Source organism: Pleurodeles waltl, chromosome 10 (genome assembly GCF_031143425.1).
Source record: "Pleurodeles waltl isolate 20211129_DDA chromosome 10, aPleWal1.hap1.20221129, whole genome shotgun sequence".
Lineage (NCBI taxonomy): Eukaryota > Metazoa > Chordata > Amphibia > Caudata > Salamandridae > Pleurodeles > Pleurodeles waltl.
In genome coordinates this window covers 400,165,052-400,189,411 of record NC_090449.1, presented here as the reverse complement: position 1 = coordinate 400,189,411, position 24,360 = coordinate 400,165,052, and the positions used below count along the sequence as shown (strand labels likewise).

The 24,360-nt window shown below is 46.7% G+C and overlaps 1 protein-coding gene across 5 annotated transcripts in view; it reads left to right on the top strand.

Moving 5' to 3' along the window:
• IFT140 (intraflagellar transport 140) overlaps window positions 1-24,360 on the top strand; it is a 1,792,511-nt gene that overhangs the window by 142,138 nt on the left and 1,626,013 nt on the right. For all 5 annotated transcript variants that reach the window (XM_069210629.1, XM_069210628.1, XM_069210630.1 and 2 more), the window contains one exon: window positions 12,262-12,439. In XM_069210629.1, the coding sequence (XP_069066730.1) occupies window positions 12,293-12,439 (147 nt within the window). In that variant the 5' untranslated portion in view covers window positions 12,262-12,292. The remainder of the gene's footprint in view (window positions 1-12,261; window positions 12,440-24,360) is intronic.

Below are 24,360 nucleotides of genomic sequence, written 5' to 3'. Positions count from 1 at the left end.
CGCGAACCTGCAACAAGTATAGTTCCATGCCTATAAAGGATAGGTGCACCCAGTCCCCACAGAAGAACTCAGAGGCGTCATGTGTCAAGTCCTTCTGCTCGATTTGGCCTATTCCTCGCAGCCTGTAGAATGTCCTCATCTCCTTGCTAACCTTTGTTCTTGTCTTTTTAAGAGCAATCAGCTTTACAGCTCTCTGCCATGCCCCCGTTGTATAAATTCAGTCCACATAACATGACAGTCTGGCCATTACGTCAGAATTTCCACCAAATCATCTTTCATAGAATGCACAAGTGCTACTCCGCTCCTAGGTCATTCTAGCCCAAATGAACAAGTAAGACATAGGGACACTGTCCCCTCAACATCAGATTATTCAAAAACGGCAACAATTCTGGCCATCTCATACCCCCTTGTTTCTGTCAGTGAACTTGTAACTTGGAGGGGTCGAAGCCTAGGTTGTTGCTGAAGGTACTTTGCCTGTCTCTCAGCCTACTTTACAAAGGAATGTTCTGCGATCCATAGTGGAAACCCTGGAGCTTCTCAAAAACAAAACACAAGGTCAAGCCATTACCATGACTAGTTCTCCCTGCTTCCCCCCCCTTACATAGCACTGAAAGCAATCCATGCCCACCTCCCCAGTCTCCTGTTGCGTTCTCTACTCCGCACCCTCCTGCTGTCTTCAGCCGCCATCCCTATGCAGAACGACTGTGTAGCACATCCCTTAGCCTCAACACCTACGTGGGTAAGGGCCTTCCGGAGTACTGCCAACATCGGGAAATAGCACGAATTCCACTACATCGTCTTTCCGGCCCTTGGCGTCCCCTCCATCAAATGCCTTTGTTCAGGAAATCCACCCACACCTGACTGTAGGCCCGCCTCATCGTCATGGCCCTACAGCCACCTGCAGCATCCTTTGTCTCCTACTGTCCATAATGTCTGCGGCAACCTGGTCCTGACTGTGTACTGTTCTGTGACCAATCCATGGAACCTTTACCACTGTGAATGAGACAAAGCATCTGCAGTGTCATTGTCCACTCCAGGTATGTTCTGTGCACGTAACAGAACGTCATGCTTCAGACACTGCAGAAATGAAGAACAACTCCCACACTAGAGCGTCCATTGCAGACTGTCTATTCACCGCCTGAACCGTGGCCAAGTTATCAATGTGAAACAGCACCCTCCTATGTGCTAGCTGCTCCCCCCACAAGGAAACCACTACCACTGAAGGGATAAACTCCAAAAAGGCTATGCCCTAACCCCTGCGCTTCCTTGCTACTGGCCATTCTTCAGCACACCACTGGCCTTGCCAGTACAGACCAAAAATAATTCTCCTCACTGTATCCCACTTGAAGTCAGATGAGGTAGATGAGTTCATAAAGAAGCGCCACATGCCCAAATCCTCCTTCGTCTCTTCAGACAGTCGGATATAGGGATGGGGTAATGTTGGACCAGACAGAGCCAACCCCAACCGCCTACAGAATGTCATAGCCACCCTCACTAACCTGCATGCAAAGTTGAGATGCCACCACACCACCTATATCTCCTTGACTGTGACCTTCTGCTTTGCCAACATTGTCTACAATATTTTCATGGTCCGCATTTTATCTGCCAGTAGGCAGGTCTCCATTGCTTCTGAATCAATTTCAATGCCAAAAAAAGACAGTACTGTACTGGGTCCCACTGTCTTCACTGTCGCTAGCGGAACTCCCCAGTTCCGCCATAATCACCTAGAAACTTTGCAGCACTCGCTAATAGTCGTCTGTGTGAAATTGACCCATACAAAAGAAGTAATTTAAGTAATGGGTCACCCGTGTTCCAAGAAAATAGCCATTGACCGTCAAATTGCATGCCCAATAATTGGAAGTCATTGGAATGAACAGGGAGCAAGCGAAAATCTGACTTAATGTTGCTCTTTGCCATCAGAGCACCCCTCCCCAGACCTTCAGCAATGGACAGTGCCACATTAATCGAAGAATATGAGACTGAATACTGATCCTCTAAAATAAAATCATTTATAGACGTACCGTGTAGGGTGTGTGGTTGGGATGATGTTTTTGTTTGAGTCTATATGGGGAAGTGTTTTTATGTCATGCCTGATGACCACCAGAGGGTGTTGGGTGAGGGTATGCGAGAGATAGATGCACAAATTATAAAAAGACTTACCAGCTTAGCCACAGGGACAGCAGGATGCTGCGTGTCCGCACACCAGAAAGTTGGGGAATCAGAGAAGGCCCATTATTCCATATAGCGAAATACGAGAGGCAGAGAGGATGTCAATGAGAAAAAGGATACCAAGAATTTAAATTGGTGACATTAGCAGTAGCCATCCACCATATTATTTTATTTGTCATTTTAAAGGCAGGTAAACTGTCTATTGCTAAAACAGTACACTCAAGAATGGGAAAGAGGAACCAAGGCTGGCAGTCTGACTAGAAATTGCACAAGCTGCAAAAGGCCAAAATTCCACTTATTCCAGCTAGGACGAATTAAGCCAACATTTTTACCAAGTGTGTTCACATTACCTCCCTATCAAGGTGTTTGAAGGCTCTCAACGGCAGATGAGCCCTATTCAGATTAACAGCTAGCCTGGCACCCTGCACATCAAAAGGTGAGAGACAAAGCACTTGATCGGTTGCTGCCATGTCAGCGAAAGAGCAAATAGGTTTGCTAAGTGTTGTCCTGCTCTCCTCACTCCTCTAGGCTCACTCAATACTTTCTTTTGGATCCCAGAGTCCCTTGTTCTGTCTACGTTATGTAATGAGGTATCCGCCTGATGTTTTAGAATTTTCTTTCAGATCAACTTTCATTAGTAGTAGTAAATGACATTTCACGATCAAAAAAGAGGCACTGGGGTGAAAGATCACCTACTCTGCTTCCATGACTTCGGCTAAGACAGCAGCATATCTGTTTTGCTTCACTAATGACCGAGCTGAAACACTCATGTACTGACAAAAATCTCTGGAATGCACTTCTTAGTCCAAAGAAGACATTTATTATTTCACGTCGCATGGTTCGTAAAAGGAGATTAGCATGCTGAAAGTACACGTTTAAAAATGGTCACAGCTATTAAATGAAAACGTGTACAAATGATTCTCCACTGCAATATACACAGCAAATATATGTATCTATATTATAATGCAAAGCAAATAGAAATAAAAAATATGCATCACCAAGAGGCAAGGGCACAACTTCATCTCCCTCCTATTCAGCATCAGATCGCCAGATCCCAGAATCGATTGAGGAGAGAGAGATCAATTACCCTCATGGGAAGGATGAGACACTCCAGCGTCCTGGATATGCCTGAGATCTGCAAACACTCTTTGTCCCCGGTCTATCTGGTCGTGGCCTCTTATACTTTGAACAAATAAGAGAGGAAAATTCTAGAACCTCCCTCTCAATGCAGAAGTTTATGTATTCAAAAAATGCTGATTGCTTTAGGCCAGCTTTGAAAATAACACGTCGGTACTTGGCCACAGTCCCCAGGAGCCAATTCAAAACAAGACCATTTCCTGCCGTCTGAGTACATTCTTATCAGCCTAAGCCCATGGTGGGAAAGAACACGAAAAATAAAAATGTGCACATTGTATAATGTGGAAAACTACTTGCAGCTTTTAACGTGGCAGTGGCTAATGCTAAAATATAGTGAATAGGCAAAATGTGACAGTGTGCTTCTAGGCTAAGTGCAACGTGGAGTCAGCGGTCAAAACATAAATATCATAACAATATCACTGATTTAGTAGTTCTCAACTCAGTCAGTCTTAGCCCAGTTCTTGCCCTCTTTCTTTTTTTATTTTATTTTTATTTATTTAGAACACACAGCGGGTTACATGTTTGCAACATAAAAGAAGAGAAACAAAAATAAAAATAAAAGTCGTAAGTACATCAATGTTGTCATACAGGGGAAACATGCATTCTATTCTAAATCTATAGTCATAGTTTCTGCTTTTAAAGATCTCATATAAGATTACTTATTTAATTAACATATTCTCGAGGCCCCGAGAGCCATGCAGAAAAGGGTGCCCAAACTCTAGTGAGTCTTTTACCGGCCGCTGCTCCTTTTAGTTCATACAGGCTATTCTCCAAGTGATACATAGATAAAAGTCGTGAAAACCATTGATTAAATCGTGGGGGTTCTACATCACGCCACAGAGATGCTATGCAGCTGTAAAATACCGACATTGCTATGAACAGGAAATATCTATCTCGACTATTACAGACTACATGATCAACTCCCAGCAAAACCATTTGAGGTGTCAGATAGATAGTCTGTTTCAAGATTTTCTTCAATATATCGGATATCCCGGTAATCAGACTTTCCAGTTTTACACATTGAAAAAACATATGACAGAGATCTGCATTCGGGCAACCACATCGTGGACACATGATTCCCATCGTTTTACCAAAGCTCGCGATCTTAGCAGGTGTATAATATAAATTATACAATACCATAAAATGTTGAGCTTGCGGGTTCGCAGACAATAAAACAGTCCGTGCCATTTCCATAGATTCGCAGACCTCTATCTCTTTAGCTCCAATCCGTCCTTCCCATTGTTTAACAAGTAAAACCCGGTCATCCAATATAGCATTTAGAAGCAACGGATACAGGTTTTTAATGCCGCAGCTAGTGGGGTGTCGTGAAACTTCCATTAGTTTCATCTTGTCTATGTGCCAACCTTGGGTCATACTAGTTAGTAAAAAAGCTCTAATCTGTAAAAAATTTAAAAAGTCTGTTTTTTCCAACGCAAATTCCACACTCAGTTCCTCAAATGATTTGAAGTGGCTGCCAGAATGAAAAAGGTCCCCGACTTTATGAATGCCCCGGTTACTCCACCTCAAACAATAGTGGTCTTTAAATATCGCCGGAAACGTGGGAGTAATCCACAAGGGAGTGTAGTAGCAGATTCGTCCTATACCTATCTTGCGCTTAACCTGGGTCCATGCCTTAAATGCAGCATAGATTACCTTAAATTTAACCTTTTTGTAGTAGCTGGGTTCCTGAATCCGCAGAAAGACTGCATCTGCTTCTTTGCCCAAAATCAGGGTATATATCGAAGGGAGAGCATCTTGCCCGGATCTATCTGTGACATAAAGTGTCTGTGCATACTGAAGCACTGCTGCCAGATAATAAAGTTTAAAGTTGGGAAGTGCCCACCCCCCTTTCTCTCTAGGAAGAGTCATATAGTGAAAAGCCTGGCGCAGCTTTGTATAGGACCAAATGAAACTATTAACCAATTCCTCTATTAGTTTGAACCAGTCTTGCCCAATCTCTAGAGGAATTGTTCTAAAGAGATAGAGTATTTTGGGTAGAAAGACCATTTTTATCACGTTGCAACGTCCCATAAGTGACAAATGTAGATTGTTAATGCGAGCGAGATCTTTCCTAGTCTTTGTTAAAATCGGGCCCATGTTTATTTTCACAACTTCGTCAAGGTTTACTGTGAGTTTAACACCTAAATATTGTACCTGTGTCAGTGCCCGCTCATCCTTAAAATCTATTGAGTCGTTCACCAACATTTGGCATTTACTTTTGTTCAGCAAATAGCCAGATCTTTTCCCAAACTGCAGGGCTTCGTGCTCTATTTCCAATATAGCAGTCCTGGGGTCCGTGGTCACCACCGCAATATCATCTGCATATGCTAAAATCTTAGTACACCCTCCTTTCAATGAGACTGGAATGATCCGATCATTCCTGATCATTCTCCTGATCAAGGGGTCAATATATAGTGCGAAAAGCAGTGGTGAACACGGGCACCCTTGTCGCGTACCTCTCTGGATACTGATTGAGGTCGACTTTAGCCCGGCAACTTGTATCGTAGCCGTTGGTTTGTGATAAAGCTGTTGAATTGCTTTAACAAACCCGGGACCGGTGTTATTTTTACGCAAGACAGACCATAGAAAGGGCCAGTGAACCCGATCAAAAGCTTTTTCCGCATCTAGCAAGATTACTGCCATGGGAAGCTTGGCTGTTGCGCTAACATCAAGTAACATGATGACTCGTCTTATATGATCTGCCGTGCTCTTCCCCGGGATGAAGCCATGCTGCCATTGAGATTCTAAACCTGAGATTACCAAACTCAGGCGACTGGCAAGTATTTTAGCATAGATTTTGGCATCGCTGTTAATTAGAGAAATTGGGCGATATGAACCAGGCTGCGTGGGTTCCTTGTCCTTTTTCAAAAAGACTACTATCTTAGCCTCCCCCCAGGAGGCCGGTTGAGGAGCCCCTGCTTGTACTTCAATAAATAAATTAAGCATCTGTTTACATATCTCCACAAAAAAAACTTTGTAGAATTCCAGAGGAATTAAATCCCCCCCTGCGGCCTTCCCGCTTGCCAAGGCGCGGGTTGCTATCTCCAATTCTTCCAATGTCATAGGTGCTTCTAAAACTGCCTTATCTTCCTCTCTTAACTGATCTGATATCTCATTGCCCATAGCATCAATCCCTTCCTCTTCTTGGGGCTGTTCTTCCTGGGTATATAATTTTTGATAGAATCTTCTAAAAACTTCCATAATCTCTGGACCGTTGTGTACCATCCGCCCCTCTTCATTCACTAAACTTTTAATGCTCCCAAATACCTGCTTTTGTCTTATTCTTAAGGCCAGCTGTTGGCCCACTTTCCCGCTATACTCATAGCATTTCTGGCGATATACAAAAATTTTTACAGCAGCCTTATCCATAAAAATCTTAGTGGCTTCTTCCTTAATGATATTCACCTCACACAAAATGTCTGCGATCTCTACTCCGCTGCGGATCACTTCCCCTAGTCGCTGCTCTGCTTTAACCAGCTTTGTCTGAGCTAATTTTAACTGATCCATGCGTATTTTCTCCTTTCTTAACCCATAGCTCAGGGTTTCTCCTCTGACAGCGGCTTTGAATGTATCTCAAACTGTCTGGCAAGAAGCAGAGTCCTGATTTATCTTAAAGAATTCCGGGATCCATTCCTTCATTTTTTGGATGTACCCTGGATCGGCTAATGGTGCCCTATCAAATGTCCAAGATCTAGGCTGCGGGCCCTTTCTCCCAATCTCTAAAGCCAAAACCAATGGGTTATGGTCTGATATGATTCTAGGAAGTCTGTTGATCCTTATTTGGTTTTGTAGAAAGGCTGTCACAAAAAAATAGTCTAACCTGACTAATTTCTTATGCGGGGCAGAGAAAAAGGTGAACCCTGAGTCCAGCGGGCAACACAGCTGCCAGACGTCGATCAAACCATGATTAATGGCCAATGATTGAAGTGCCCTAAAAACTTTATTCTTTCTACCCAGGTAGAGTGTTTGTTCCAGAATGGGTTCTTTATTATCTAAATGTATATTGAAATCTCCACACATTATGATAGGTGTTGCCCAGGTCGCAAGTTCTAAATTAAGCCAATCCAGTATCTCTGGATCATCTGTGTTAGTTCCATAAATAGAACATAGAGTGAACCTTAGCCCCTTAGCCGAACATTCCAACAGAACCAGCCTGCCGAGTTTATCAGCGAATTGTTTATGTATAACCAAAGTACTGATCCGAGTTAATATCGCGACCCCTCTAGTGGTTGTGTGTTGTCGTGTAAAAACTGCTAGCTTCCAGCCATAAAACTCCATTAGTTGCTTTTGTGTAACTGGGATATGTGTTTTCTGCATACAAATAATATCGACATTCCATGACTTGAAAACCTCTCCTACAAGCTGCAGTTTTTTGTTATTATTGAGCCCACAAACATTTACTGTGGCAATACGTATTTCACTTAACTGTCCCATTTTCATGGATGTTGGTCCTTCTGGCTCCCCTGTATGCCCCATTCAAATTTGCTGCTTTCACACCCTGTCTCTTTTTCCACTGATGAGAGCCATCCCCACTCCCCCTGCTGTGTGTCCCATTATCCTTTTTGTCCCTGTGACCCCCCCCCTCCTTTAACCCACCCCCCAACCCTTACCCCTACAAATGGAATCGCCAGGCTCCTGAGCCTGTAAGATGGTATTTGCCAGTCCCGCTCCCATTAGCCCACCCATACGTAAAAAAAAAACTTCACATATCTATTACCAATCCTTACCCGCGGCCCCTCTTCTTCACCCTCCCGATCGAAACCCTTGACCAATAAAAAAATAAAATAAAAAAAAAAGGGCAAAAAAAATACATGAAAAAAAATGGGAGAGTAGAGAGCGAGTGGGGGGGGGGGGGGAGTTTACCTACCCCCTATCAGTATCACATACATTTACATATAAATGGCTATTTACGGCAAACCCTCCCCCCCCCCTTCTCCCGTACCCCCTGCACTTGACCAGTTTTCAGTTGCTGTACATATTCCCCTGCCTTAATTTCTGAGAGAAAAAATCTTATAGTTGTTTTATAGGCAACTTTTAGACGTGCAGGGCTTAACAAGTAGGCTTCCGCCCCCAACTCTTGGAATTGAGCAATCATCTGCCTGAGTCGCCACCGTCTCTCTACAGTGGTATGTGCAAAGTCTGGCCTACTAAAGAATGATACACCTTCCACCATCACCTTTGAATTGGGGCGAGCTTTTTCAAACACAGCCTGTCTCAATACAAAATTACCAAAATACACTATAATAGCCCGTGGATAGCTCTGGTCTCTACCGGCAGAGGTCAAGGCTTGTTTTTTCCTCATTAACGGAAAACGGTGTGCTCTCTGAATCTCCTTTTCCCAATCCCACCCAATCAGGTCTGGGAATGCTTTCTTAAAAAGTAAAGCTATGTAGGCCCTGGTATCCTGCCCCTCAAGGTCCTCTGCTATACCCAAAATCCTCAAGTTATTCCGCCGCTGGCGGTTTTCCGCATCTTCCAGTTTCCATTGAATATCCGAGATCTGCTGTCCTTGTGTCGTCGTCTGTGCTGTTGCTGCTTTAACTTCGATCTCCAGCTCCTCAGTTCGAGTCTCCATGGTGGCGATGCGTGCACCAATGTCCTGGCAAGATTTGCCCACTTTTTTAATGGATAATTGTAACTGTCTGTTTGCTGCTTTCATTTTCCTGCTCTCCCTCTGTGCCTGTTCATGATTCTGAACCATTGTCCTGTAGATAAGATCCAACGAGGGAGGCTCTGCAGGGCCACCCATGGAAGGGGGCATTAGAGTACTGCAGGCCGAATCACTTTTCGAAAAGGCCTGTTGGGTGGCCGTATAGTCCCACTGCATTTCACCATCCTCCTCTTGAGGCTTAAGCGGGTCTCTCCTAAGCTTGGCCCCTGAACTACTCCTAACGTCAGTTTGCTCGACTGATTTTCTTCTACATGTTGAGTAGTTGGATACCCAGATACTTGCTGCAGAGCTACTCTCAATATCTGAGTCTGTTAAGGGGATTTCTTCGTCTAAGTCTGAGTCTCTAGACTGATCGGAGAGAGAGAAAAAGTTTTCTGCTGTATCTAATGGCCCCTGATCAATGTTTACTAGTTTTGCCTCTTTTCCCCTCTGGACTGGAGCTGGGGGGGTAGTCTCATATGTTGTTGGGGACTTGGCCATACCCTCAGCTTGTTGCGAGTTTAACTTGCAGCTTGACGTACAAGGTTGTATTTCACATTTCTCTGGATTAGATTCCTGAGGCCCCTGATTTGAATCTTTGGGTTCCTGCTCAGATAATTTCTCACACCCCATTGGGGGGGGGGGCCACCACCTCCCCGCTCTTTCCTGGACTTGTACTATCAGTCTCTCGACTGGGTGGCTCCCTCCCCCCTGCATCACATATAGGAGTGAGTACTTCAAGAAATGTAGATGCAACAGGTACCTGCTCATCATTGACTCCTGGCACGTTAGATTGCGAATCACATACTGCCTTTTCCGTGGACCTTTGCTTAAGCCGCATCACGCTAGTAAACATTGTTGGAACAGAGTACCTGGTGTCTTTTTCCATGTCGGTTGTTTTATGCAGGTCCCCTTTCCCTTGAGGATTGCTGTGCTCCTTCAATCCGGGGACCGGTAGCTTTTTGTCCTTTCTGGTTCCTCCTGGATCTTGGTTCTGCCGTGCCCGTAAGGAGCGAGGGGTCCTGTTTAGCTTCGGTGCCATCAGGGCATCCCACACACCCCACAGGCCAGCCAATGTTGCCAAAAGACGGCAGGGGTCGGGCTCGGTCGAGAGGAGCAGGAGCGCGGGTCTAGGGCGAGCGCCGCGCTCGCATCTTCTTGCAGGGCCCTCCGGTGCTTGCCGACCCAGCCCCGATCCTAGCGGAGGCCGCCAGAAAGCCGTGAAGCACCCGCAGCGGTCCGTGCTGCAGGCGCACAGCGTTCGCGGGTGAGTGGGAGCCGCGTGTGATCTGGAGATGGGCTAGAGCGGTTGTGGCGATCAGCCGGGAAATCCGGCCGCCATTTTGGATTCCAAACTTTTTTTTTGCTCTTGCCCTCTTTCTTATGAGAACCATTTCCTTCCCCCCATGGGCAGTACTGGAACTGATGCACAAGGTAGACATGGTCATGCATTTCTGTGAGTGTTACCCTCCACCACAGATATCGACTCTTAAAGTACCTTTTTGGTTTTCTTTGCCTTCCTCCTCCTCCCTTAGCCCTCTCACTGGTATCACCTTGATCCCCCAGTGGTAATGAATAAGTATGCCTAGTCTTTGTAAAAATTAAAAAATTGCATTTTGTCTGCACCATGTCCTTTGAATGTCTGCTTCCATGGGGGGTGGGAAACTACATCTGGGCCATGGCCAGCTCCCACTCTCCTAACCGTTTACTTTTGCTGTTGCTACAAAACAGGTCAGACTCTGGAATAACCCCAATGGTTTGCCATAAGTAGATGTTAGAATTATTTTGACCAATTGACAAGGGAGGCAGTAGCTCATGTATTGGGGTTTCCTCACTTAAAGGAGCTATACTATTCCCTGAGAATGCCACAAATGTGACATGTTTGCCAATGGTAATCTCCTGACGGAGGGAAGATTGGGAGAGGTGTGGATGTCCACTGGAGTGCATAAATGTCAGTATTTGGTGAGAGGAAGGTGTTGGGAATTACATCTGCTACAAAGGTTCATCTGGCTTTGTTGATTCAGCCCGTGTGCATGGTGTTTAATATTGTGGAACCAGGTGATTGAATTTGGGGCTTGTTTTAGAACAACCAAGTCTGTAATAAAATGGCCTTTGAAGTTGTGTTTGGGTGTGAGGTTTGAGATGCCTGCTGCTACATTTCTGTTGCCTGAGCATTGATCAGCATGAAATGACATACATGTCCAATTTATTTGATGTGGTAAGTGGAATGATGATAAGGTTGCTTAGGCTGGAGCATATGTTCGAAGCGAGTGGTTGCTTTTAAGTGAGGTGGTGGAGGTGCTGCATGATAACATGGATGGGATTTAACTGGATTTTTGAGGAGTGCTGCTTAAGTGCTGTGAGTTTTAGTGGCCTCTTTTCTTTTCTTATGACCCAACATGGAGCCTTGCTTGTTTTCTGCCTTTTGATGTGGACGCCTGGGTGAGAACTCTTCAGAAGATGTTGTTGTATTATCTTTTAGAATGGTGGGAAAATGAGCAAAACACTCTTAATAGCCTCTGAATGAAAGGTCTGCCAAAGGCATGAATGCTTAGTTTGAGGCAGGAAGAGTAGTCTCTTTATTTTACTGCTAGGGGCAGATTTCCTCTGGTCCTACATACCTAAAAGTACAAATTCACAGATGCGGTGTCCTCTCTGCTCAAAAGGCCAGCAGCAAAAATAATCAAGGCCAGAGACATTTAGTCACTTGTTATCCTTGTACTGAAACCCACTTCTTCTGGTGTTAGCATATTTTTTTTTTCAAGAGAAACCTTAATGACCCCTTCCTTACATTTAGAACAAACATTTGATATATAATTTATCCTAATTTCTATTGCTACATTTCTCATCAAGTATATATTTGTCTAATTTGCAGTGTGCCTAAAATGTGTTTTTGCTGTGTTTCATCACTTTACAAATCTATGAAACAAGTCTGTATCCAATGTTGCATCCTTAAGGGAAAGCTCATAATAAATGAATATATAATAAATGCATATAAGAAAAATAATAGTAGGGAGTACTGCTAAAATCTTAACATATTAGTCCCATTTAATGGTTCAGGCAAATCAATGTTGGGGTTACCCATTCTGGTGTGTATGGGTTGGATACTCACAGTAAAACAAAAATGGTGACAAGCAGCAAACAAATACATGAGAACCAGGAACATTTCTGGTGAAGTCCCCTCAGAGTGACACTGCGTTAAAGAGCAATTTGGTATTATGAATACCAACGCTTTGGAGTTTTTTTGGCAGCTACAAATGGCATTCCATGAAAGATTAATTGTATTCCTACTTTTTTTTCTACAGATCTGGATGCTAACTGGAAGTGTGCCTCAAAATGGCTGTTTACCTCGACAACAGAATCGATGCTCCAGAATCCGCTGGGGTTCCCTCGCAAATCTCATGGCACAGTCTTCATCCACTTCTGGCGGTCATGTCAGTGAATGATGCCTCTGCGGGAAGCGTGGATATTTATCAAGGGCAGGTAGGCTTCATTTGCTCTAAGAGTTTTCCCCAATGTATTTGAATTTCACTTTTCTTCCTCGCACCAACCTGTATGTAGTCATTTTTGTTAGTTTTTATTACACTGATGGCTTTTTTCTGTGTTGAGAAAATCATGCTTCTCTCATTTAGGCATGGCCAACGTTCAGGTTTAACATCCTCGTACTGCATTGTGTTCCCTTACCTACTCTACCCATCCCCTTTTTTCACTGAATTGAAATATTTAGTTGTGCTTTTTGACCCTTATCGCTCCATGGGCCAGTATTTCAAAGTGATGGTCATTAGTTTTTTCCCTACCTTTCTATTTCCTGGCTTTACTTGTGTTAGGCTATCCAGGTTTAGTTTGTCCCTCCCAAGGAGCAAAGCTTTTTCACACTACTTCTCCTTGTATTCTTCTATGAGTGCTCCTTTCTGTTAACAGCCCTGTAAATCGTGTTCTGATTTTGTCAAATTTACTGTGCATTCAAAGACAGAGGTCAATGTCAAGCTTGGTCTTATGAGGGAGCTTGGTGTTGGCCTTCCTGACTTCAAAGTGAGAGGATTTATGCAACACTTGTGCTGGATACTGGGGGTAGAGGAAAGGTTTTTTTCTAGCACACAACTACATTTAAATGAACTCTGCAAGTATTTCAGTATATATCAGGATTAGCAAAGCATGGGGGCGTGGCCACGCAAGATGACCGAGAGGACGCGTCTCTGAGAGGCTCCATATATCCCCGGCAATATACTGAGGAATCCTGCCCAGCCAGGGCTTGCTGTTAGGCCTGCTTAGCTGCTGATTCCCCTCATTGTTGCCTAGTGACTGAGGTGTCTGCGGCCTGGATCGCAGCTCCGTGGGATCGTGAGTGTCGCCCTGAGTGGCTGCGGCTTGGAGCGGCGTTGACGAACGGGGACTCGCATACCCAGGCAGTGGGCGGTGAGTTTCGTTAGATGCAGCCGCTGTTTGTTGTGAGTGGCGGTAGGAGATGGCGCTGCGGAGAGGACCCTGTGGCCAAGCCTCGCCACGGTTGGGGGTCCCCCAGGGGGCCTCCCTGCTTTTCCTGTTGCAGCTGGGGGAGATGACCTTGGAGTAGGCCGGGAGATGGCGCTTCGGCCTTGAGAAGCTGGGCCCCCATATGCAGGCTTTGCGCCTGCCTGCCCATGGACTATGCCTGTTGGAGCATCTGGGCTCCAGTGAGATCTTGCGGTGAGTGATCAGCGGGGACCCCGAGAGTCTGATTGGTAGTATGCCCCGGCTGCGCTGTTTGGAATCGGGCTGGGAGGGCCACATGCTGGAGCTGGGTTGGCCCTGCCAGCCCCAGAGGAGGTTGAGCTCCACAGTGTGAGGGCCCATCGAGCATTCACAGCCTTGAGCGTAATTACGGAATTCTGCCAGTTGTGGAATAATTCGGGGCATTCGCTTTTGACTTAGGCACGGGTCCATGTTCGTGCCGTACCACTTGCGGGGTGGGTGAAAGAGAGACTTTCTCTGGATAGAGGCCCTGAACTTCGGCCTGGGGGCCAGGAGGTCTGCTCCATGCACTGGTGGCCGCCTGGTAATCTGGGATTGTGGAGGCTGTCCTTCCCACTGCACCCCCTCCAATGTGACTGACTTTGCTGGCAGACCCCTTTAGTGTGTTGCCTTGGCCGGGTGGTGGGGGGGTGGTTCTGGGTGATAAGTTTCAGACCCCATCTATGGGGAAAAAGTAAGCGCTCGGCCCTCGCCGGGCTGGGTCTGGAGAGGACATGGGGGCTGACCTAACTGATGGGGAGCCCTCTAGAGCGGAGGTGCTTGCTGCGATCCATGGATCTAGGATGGCGCTTGAAGGGGAGATCGAATCGGTTGCCGTTGAGGTCAACCTCCTCTGGGCAGACCTTCAGAAGGTGTCAGATAGGGTGCAAATTACATAGAGCTCAATATCCTAGTTCCAGGCGAAGGTCGCCACATTGCGGAGACAGATGGCGGAGGTCACCTCCAGATAGGGGACCCTTGAGACGAGGGTGGAGGACATAGAGAACAGGTCCCGTTGTAACAGTGTCCATTTCAATGGGCTCCCGGAGCGAGCCGAGGGGTCTGCTGTAGAAGCATTTGTAGAGCGACGGATATGAGATGTGCTGAAGCCAGTTGGACTGTCTACATTTTTTGTGATCGAACGGGCACACCGTGCATTTGTGTTTCCCCCTAAGCCCAGAGTGCCGCCACAAGCCATTATTGCCTAAATACTCAACTATAAAGACAGGGACTGTATACTTCGTGCTAGCCGGGAAACGGATTTGTCTCGCTTCAATAACCGCAGGATCTCCATTTATCCAGACTATACTAATAAAGTGCACGGGTTTCGATTGGGATTCCTGGAGGTCAAGACTGCGGGAGTCATCTTCGAGAGGAGGGGAGAGCTTGACTAGGGTCGAAATTCAGGAAGATGGCACTGATGCACCAGGATGCGATGCCTGTCTCAATGAGGACAGGGCAGTCTGCGGAGGCAGACGTGAACTTGAATGACACGGCCACCTGATCGTATTTTCTTTATGAATGGTTTATTTACTCTTTTCTTGATGATCTCCTCTATTCTTCTCTCTCTGCTCGCTTTGGTGCTGAAGCTCTGGGATAATGATTCTGTTTGACGTACAGCTGTGAAATGACATGAGTGCTATGATTTTGGTTGCATTTGCTGGCTGGTTGGGTCAGCATTTGCTATGGGGACGGGAGCCTTCTCTCCACTTCATGTGGTAGGCCATCTTTCTGAGTTTTGGGGTTAGGGTGTGAGTCCTGACAGCATGGTACTTAATGGATGTGCAGTGTGTGGTGTTACTGTTGTTATACTGCCTGTCTGGGGTGAGGGGAGATGGGGGGGTGGTTGGATTGTTCTATACCACTCGTTGTTTCGGAGGGTGGTTGGCTATTTGCAGTGCATATGAGGCTTCCCACTCTACCTGTCTGAGGGATGCAAGGGCATGTGTGGGCAGTTGGTCAGAGGGGAGGCACTGCCTGTTAGGGTCAGAAAAGTATTGTAGTTTATCATGGCTGAACATACAAATATCTTGACCTGGAACATCCAGGGTTTAAAGGGATATTCCAAGCGATACAGGGTTCAGTCATTCCTTCAGTGCCATAAGATACAGGTTGCCTATTTGCGGGAAACCCACCTCCTGGGGGGATGAGGCTCAGTGGCTAGGGAAGAAATTGAGGGGACAATTGTTTTCAGCTACTTACTCCTCCTATGCACGGGGGTTGCCATTTGGAGCGCGCCTGGGGTGCCCTTCCGACATGTATACAGCAAGACAGATATAGAAGGGCGCTCTATACTGGTTCAGCGTACGTTGGATGGCAGGGCTGTCACGCTACTTAATACTTATGCACCCAATGTGGGTGATAAATTATTTTTCACACATGTTCAGAAGCTTCTGGTGGGCAGTCTTGGAACACCGGTGATTTGGGTGCAGGATTACAATTGAATCCTAGATGGAGAGATGGGCCTCAATCCACCCAAGCAGGGCACTAAACCACTGATGTCGTCCTGTCTTGCAGAGGTCATGTGTAATTTGGGGTTCCATGATAGCCGGCGGTATCTGCATCCACAGGGTTGCGAATACACATGCGATTCCCTGACTCACAACGCTTGTAGCCTCTTGGATCGCATACTAGTGAGTAGCACAGATGCGCAGTGTCTAGTGGGAGTGACACAACTGGGGAGGTTTCTCTTGGATCATGCGCTAGTGTTGCTCAGATACAATGGGGTTCGTGTCTGCAACGTGCGTGCAGCTGGCACATGCCTCCGGATCTCTTAATGGACACCGTATGTTGAGGTGCCTTGCCCTTGCAAACTATCTGGAGGTTAATTGAGGGTCTGCTACCACTAGGGCACTCGACTGGGAAGCCCTTAAGGCTGTCATGCGTGGTGCTTGCATGGGTGCAACATTTGGTGTGCGACGCCAGTTAGAGGCCACTCTGGGGGCGAAGGAATGCCAATTGGCAGTTCTGCAGGGCTCGGCGGTGACATCACAGGGGCTATTACAGGAGTTGCTCCGGGTTTAAAGGGAGGTGCAAACGACTTGGGACTCCTTAGACCAGTGTACACTTAGGGTGTATCATCAGCGGCTTTATACGGACGGGGACAAATTGGGGAAACTCCTAGAGTGGATATTACAACGGGAGCAAGAACTTCCCCCGTATTTCATGTTTGGACACCCGATGGGACATTGGCGACTGGTTGCCAGGATATCTTGGGGGCATTTGTGGAGCATCTCCGGGGAGTATACCGTGCTGGGGCAGATAGAGGCATATTTGGATGGTGTGGGGCTGCCTATGTTGAACCCAGCACTTATGCAGGAATTGGAGAATGAGATAGGCACAGAAGAATTGGGAGTAGCTATGCAGGCCCTCAGTAATTCTAAAGTTAAAGGCGGGGATGGATTCCGTGTAGAATTTTATCAAGCTTACTCTGTCACAATGAGGGAAAAATTGCTGGTGATCCTTCGGACAGTGGGATACTGCCACGCACTATTGAGGGAGGGTATCATTTGCCTTCTGCCATCTTCTGAGAGATGCTACTGACCCCTCGTCGTATAGGCCTCTCCCAATGCTCAATACAGATATCAAAATACTATGTAATTTGTTGGCATCGCGTTTGACGATGGTAGTCCACACACTGGTACATGAAGACTAGTGTGGCTTTATGCCAGCACTCAGTACTACTCTCAATCTTCGGAGACTTACACATGTATTGCATGAAACAATGGATAGTGACCGTGAGTTGGCCCTAGTCTCACTCGACTTGGAAAAGGCATTTGACACAGTGGAGTGGCTGTACCTTATGGATGTGTTGCGGGGTATGGGGTTTGGCCCCTTCTTTTGTGGTTGGGTGTGACTTCTGCATACTAGTCCCATGGTCTGTGTTAGGATTGGCGATGACCTCTCCGAGGAATGGGAGGTGGGGAGGGGTAACAGTCAGGGCAGTCCCCTCTCGCCATTGCTGTTTGCCCTTGCCATTGAGCCCTTGGCGATCATTCTGCATAGGGAATTGGAGGCATAGGGGATTCTGCTGGGGGACTCCACATGTTATTTCTCTCTATGCGGACGACACACTGGTTTATGTTCACAACCCAGGTCGGGCTGTGCCGAGAACCTTTGGCAGTGTCTCTGGCCTTCGGGTCAACCTCGGAAAGTCCCTCCTGTTCCCGCTTGGCAGCCTGGTGGGTGTGTCCACTGATTGATTGCCTGAACGTGGCCTCCGCTGGGAAACGGAGGGCTTTAGATACTTTGGTATATGGGTGGTTCATACCGAGGACAAGTATGAGCATTTAAGTGAGGATAGAGTCATGACAAATCTTGAGAGCTCTGTGGCGTTCTGGAGTAGACTCCCTGTCTGTGATAGGTAGGGCGGCAGTGGCCCAGATGGTTTTCCCTTCCACACTGCCTTTACTTGGTTTAGAGCGCCATGTTTCCGCTCCGTTCTACATTTTTTGGTAAGTTTGATAGTTTGCTTATCTCACTTGCCTGGGAAGGACGTCGAAGTGTAGATTGGCCTTATCGGTTCTTAAACGTGATTTGGAAGATTGCGGTTTTGCTATACCTGACATGCAACATTATTATTACACTGTTAATTTACAACATGCAGCGAGATGGTTGATGGAGACGGACAACTGGGAGAAGTGGATTCTCCTAGGTATGCTGGGAAACGACATGCTGGTGCATTTACTGATGCCGGAAGGGCGGTCTGGGGAGGAGGTCCCATATCTGGTGAAGCAGACCGCGTTGATTTAGGAGGCAACTGTGTGTAAGGTGATACACAGGGCACCATTCGGTAGAGAGCTGCATATTTGGGACCTCGCCCCATTTAGGGCGATCGATGCCAACATGTCCATGGATCGTTGGAGGGCAGGGGGTTGTCAGACAGGGGGGACCTGTACCCCTCTGTAGGTGTTTATCATGTTTCAGGATGCCCGGGAAACTGCTGAGGTCGGACCCGGTCAATTACTATAGTATGCTAAAGTGGGAAGTGTTGCATGGGAGGTCTGGGCTGGGCTCCCTGCATCCCGCTCAGGTTTTGGGTGGCCTACATCGGTGGGGGGCACCATATATCACTATTCTATACGACCTTTAAAATGATAGGACGTTGCCCCTGTGTCCTGCAGGGATGCCTGGGCGAGGGAGCTGGTAGCATATGCCGAATGGGCACGTGTGTGTGTGCGTTGGTGAGGAAAGTGTCCTGCAATCATAGATTCAAGTTGCTCCATTTTAATTTCTTACACTGTAAATATGTGACTTCCAAACATTTAAAAAGAATAGCTCCCAATAGGGGGGTGCGGTGCACTTGATGTGGGGAGCTACAGGCTGTTTTTTGCATCTGGCCTCAATGTGTGCGGGTGTTCAGGGATTCTGGGAGGCTGTAGTGCCAAAAATAATAGAGGTGACGGGCATTGAGATTCCCTTGACCCTGTCAGCCTGCCTCTTGGGAGTGCTGCCGCAGCCCAGGGGCCAAAGAATGCATCCCAAAATGGCCCAGCTGGCTCTGTTGCTGGCCAAGAGAAGAGTGGCCGTTTGTTGGATGAGTACCCGAGCACCCCTAATGTCTTCATGTCAACAGGACCTACTTGAGTGAGGAGTGGCAGGAAAGGTACATATGGGTACTGCCTGTAGGGACAGGGGGGCCTCGGATGTGATCATGTGGATTTCTCGCCTTAATAATTTTGGGGAAAACGATGTAAATGATTCAACAGAAGGCTCTAGTGATGAGGAGTGATGTGAAGCCCTTTATGTCTGTCAGTAGTGTGATCATGATGGTCAACTGTAACCTTGTGATATCTGCCCTGTAGCTGCCTAGAACACTTGGCTTCCGGCACTATGAAGCTCTGAGGGTCATGTTCAGTAAACACACTAATTTGGATATGTGTACAGGCGCTCTTGACTGTACTGCCATGAATACAAATTTGATAGATTTTTCCTATTAATATGTCAATTTGCACCGATTGTTGTTTTTATAGTGTATTTTACTATCAAAAAACAATAAAAACGAAATTTCCAAAAAAAGAAAGAGCAAAGCACAAATGAAGCATATTTTTTTTTTTTTAGGGTCAGGTCTTCGAGTACATGCTCTAACGGTGTTGTCTCGCTTGTGAGACTCTGTCGTGTACAGTAAAGAGCTTGGAGCTCAGCTGTTGCTTACCATTTGTTGGCTTGTGTGGCACTCTTCTTTACAGCCTCGTAATATGTCAGGCCAGACATAATTTCAATTTTTCTCTGTGGAGCAGGGGCCAAGCACTGATCGATTCAACTCAATCAGTGTCTGTTTGCTCCTCCTAACAAACATATTATTTTGTCCTTTTTCACTTCTAGCGCCCTGCAAACAGAAGGTTTGTGACTGGCCAGAACTTGCCCACCAGGATAAACAAATTTGCAAAGTTTTATTTTTACAGCTAACTCCCTTTTATTTTGCCAAGTCGTCTTTTTCCACTTGCACTCATGTTTTCATGTGTTTTTGCTCGTGGGTGCTGTTCTCAAAAGAGGACGATTATCTTGTTATAAATATTACAAAGCAACATTGTTTCTTTATTATGTGTAATTTCTAAAATGATGCTTTAACTCATAACCGTGCAGTATGCCCCATCCACCCCACCCCATTCCACCAGCTCCAACCTAAACCGCTCACCCCAATCCAATCCAATCCACTCCACTCCAACCCACCCCACTCCTACTAACCCACCACACTCTAATCTACTCCAGTCTACCCTACTCCAATCCAAAACAATGTGTCCCACTCCAATCCTCCCCACTCCAATCCAGTCCAATGCACCCTAATCCACCCCACTCCATCCCAAATCACCCCACCCCAATCCACCAGAATCCACCCCACTACAATTCAGTCCATCCTACAACAATTCAGTCCATCCCATCCCATTCCAATCCAGTCCAATCTACCCCAATCCAATCCACCCCTCACACCCCAATCCACTCTAATCCACCCCAATCCACTCCAATCCACCCCACCCCACCCCACCCCACTCCAATCCATCCCACCCCGCCCCAATCCATCCCATCCTACCCCACCCCAATCCATCCCACCCACTCCAATCCATCACACCCCAATCCATCCCAACCCACTCCAATCCATCCCACCCCACTCCAATCCATCCCACCCCACTCAAATCCATCCCACCCCACTCAAATCCAACCCAGGCCAAACACTCCATTCCACCCCACTACATTCAAGTACACCACTACCCAATCCACCTCACTCCAATCCAATCCACTAACACCACCCCAATCCATCCTGCTCCAATAAAATCCACTTTAATTCAGCCCAGTCCACATTAATCAACCCTACTCCAGTCCAATCCATCCCACTCCAAACCACCTAAGTCTACCCAACTCCAATTCAGTTCACTCCTCTCCAGTCAGCCCACCCCAAACCAATCCACTCTGCCCCACTCCAGTGAGCCCCCATTCCAATACTATCTAAGCCACCCCTTCCAGTCCAATTCACCACAAGCCACTCCACTCCATCCCACCTGACTCCAGTCCACCCCACCCCACCCCAGTCCAATCCACCCCACCCATATCCAATCCACCCACCCTAATCCACCCCACTCTATCAAATCCATTTCACTCCAATCCACCCTATTCTGATCCACCCAGTCTGATCCACCCCACTCCATCCCATCCCAACCCACTCCAATCCAGTTCAACCCACACCAATCCAGTTCAAAACACATCAGTTCGACCCACCCCAATCCAGTCCTCCCCAACCCACTCTAGTCCACCCCACCCTGAGTCCACCCCACTTCAATCTACCCTACTCCCCTCCAGTCCGCCCCCTCTACTCCACCTCACTCCACTACAATCCACCCCACTGTAAAGCACCCCACACTACTCCAGTCCACCCAACTCTACCCCAATTCACCCCACCCCATCCTATTTCAGTCCATCCCACTCCAATCCACCCTCTGCCCCTCTCTACTCTTCTCTTCATCACTCTACTCCTTGGCAATGTACTGTTTGCACTTTGCTCTACACCACTGCACTCTTTGCCACTTTAGTCAAGGCCACTCCACTCTACTCTGCACAACTCCACTCTATTCTATGCCACTCTGCAACACTGCACTCTACGCCACTGCACCATAAGCCAATACACTCTACGCCAATGCACTCTTCTTTGTAGCACTCCACTCTACGTCCCACACTCTACTCTAATCCACTGTATGCCACTATAAGCTACTTTACACCACTGCACTCTATGCCTCTGCACTCTAAACCACTTTACTCTGCCATTACACTCTAAGACACTTTACCTAACTGCACTCTACCCTGCACCACTCCACTCTATGCCACTTCACTCTACTCTGAAACAATATATCTACGCCACTGCACTCTACATCGCACTACTCCATGCCATTCTAAGTCACACCACTTTAAGCCACTCTACATCCACTCTACATCCCTGTACTCTACTTTGAACCACTGTAGTCGGTTTCATAGTTCTCTACACCACGCTACTCTGCACTACTGCACTCTATGCCTCTGAACACTGCTGTACTTTGCTCTGCACCACTCTATGCCTCTACACTCTATGCCACTCTTCTCTGCACCACTCCACTTTATGCCATTGCACTGTACTATGCACCATTCTGATCTACACCACTACATTCCTCCATGCTGCATTGTCTGCTGCTAAATTCTATGCCACTGCACTCTACGTCACTATACCCTGCAGCACTTTACGGCAATGCACTCTACAGCTGTCCACTCTATGCCGCTCCAGTGTATGCCACTCTTTGTGACTCCACACTATGCCACTCCAATACACAACACTCTCTGCCACTCTACTCTACCTTGCACCACAACACTCTCCTCCACATGACTCGGCACCACTCTGAGCCACACCACTTCTATTCTATGCCATTCAACTCTATCCCACTGCACTCTGCTTTGCACCACAATAGTCAGCGCCACTGCACGCCACTCTACTCTGCACCCTCTAGTCTGTGACAAATTACTCAACACCAGTGCACTCTACACCACTCCACACCACTGCACTCTGCAAGACTCTACCCTGCAACACTGCACTCTTCACCACTGAACTGAATGCCACTCTAGTCTGCACTCCTGCATTCTATGCCAATGCACTCTAGGCCACTCCACCCTTTACCACTCCATTCTGCATTCCTCCACTCTGGGTCACTGCAGTATGGGCCACTGCACTCTATTGCACTATACTCTACATGACTCTACACTGCACCTCTCTACACCACTGCACTCTATGCCACTCTACTTTGCACTGCACTCTACGCAACTGTACTGTACGCCATTCTACTCTGTGCCACTGCACTGTACGCCACTGCTCTTTACTATGCAACTCTCTGATCCAGGCTGCATTGTACACTGATTAACTCTATGCTGTTCCACTCTAGCCCACTTTACTCTGCAACAATCTACGCCAATGCACTCTACACTACGCCACTTTACTCTGCAACAATCTACGCCAATGCACTCTACATCAATCCACTCTACTCTACATCACTCCACTGTACACCACGCTACTCCACTCTGTGCCACTGCAGTACACAACATGATATGCCATTCCGCTCTAAGACACTCCACGCCACTCTACTCCTCGTCACTAACTTTTAGCCATGCTGACCTGCAGCCACGCTGGAGTACAAAATGGCTAAAACATATTGGCAAAGCCAATAGCTCTTGCATAGGCGCGACCTATTAGGTTTGCCAATATTTGTTTTCCTGAATGTGTAAAGCTAGGATGTGAAATGAAGTTTAACTTCTGTTAAGCTATGGTTATCTCTTCACTTTCCTCAGTGTAAATGCTTTCCTTTAGGCAGGGCTACCTGTAAGTGTTTAGACCTTCATTGTATATTGCTTTCCTTCTCCTACCCACCACACCACCCTATTGCCACTGAAATGAAAGATTTGGTCATGTTTGTTTTACCTTGATCTTTTCTTGGACTGTTGTTTCAATATGATAGTCACTAGTTGTTATTCCACCCTTTGGTTACAGTGGTTTTGAAGATTTCCTAGCTGGGCCTGAAGAAAAGTCTAATTTCTTTTATTGACACAAAGGCAAGGACAAGGCTTTCATTTTTGTGAAAATCAAAGTAGCACAGTAAATGAATGTTACATATCTGAGGAAAAACTACAGTTTCCAGCAGCCACAGATGACATGAGCATAACATGTGACTTTAACAAACAATGACAAGTTGGACTGCTGAGGAGACTTGTGTTTTCAGTATTCTGTCATTGGTCCATCCTGTGAAGAACAGATGTGGGAGAAGGTGTAGCTAATGGTGGCAGATGAAATATCCAGCTAGAGGACGCACTCTGGAATCAGTGGGGTGCTTTTGTGTTGGGACCTACGTATTAGCAGCATGCAACACGTAGACGTTTGCTAATGCCACCAGTGCAGTCAGCTATTCTGAAATAATGTCCACCAAGCTCCTGCTTGTTTATCTGAGATCGCTGTAGAGTTGGCTTTGGCACATTGTCAAACTGACTGTAGAGAGCCCGGACTTATAGAATTTTCGGGCGTCTTTATTTACACTGGTGCTCAGACTTCAGTCACCTGCCTTGCACACCTGTCCTCATTTCTTTAGCTGTGACAAGCGAGATTGTATGTGAAGCCAGCTGCAGGGGTATATGTGTCAGCTGACCACCCAGGAGAGGGCTGGTAGGTTTGTGGAACGGCTGGCTGATTGACCTGCTCTACTTTGTCCAAATGACTTGTTGCAGTTTGCTCAAGAAGGTTATGGAATTCCCATGACATGAGCACTATACAAATTCTTTCTGAATACTGCAGAAGGACTGATAAAATAACAATGAAAGAAAAAAAAGACCAAAAAGAATAAAAGTTCATTTTTTTTCAGCCCAAGCCTGTTTCTTGTCTGGAAAGGGGTGAAACTGACCTTGATTTCCAAGAG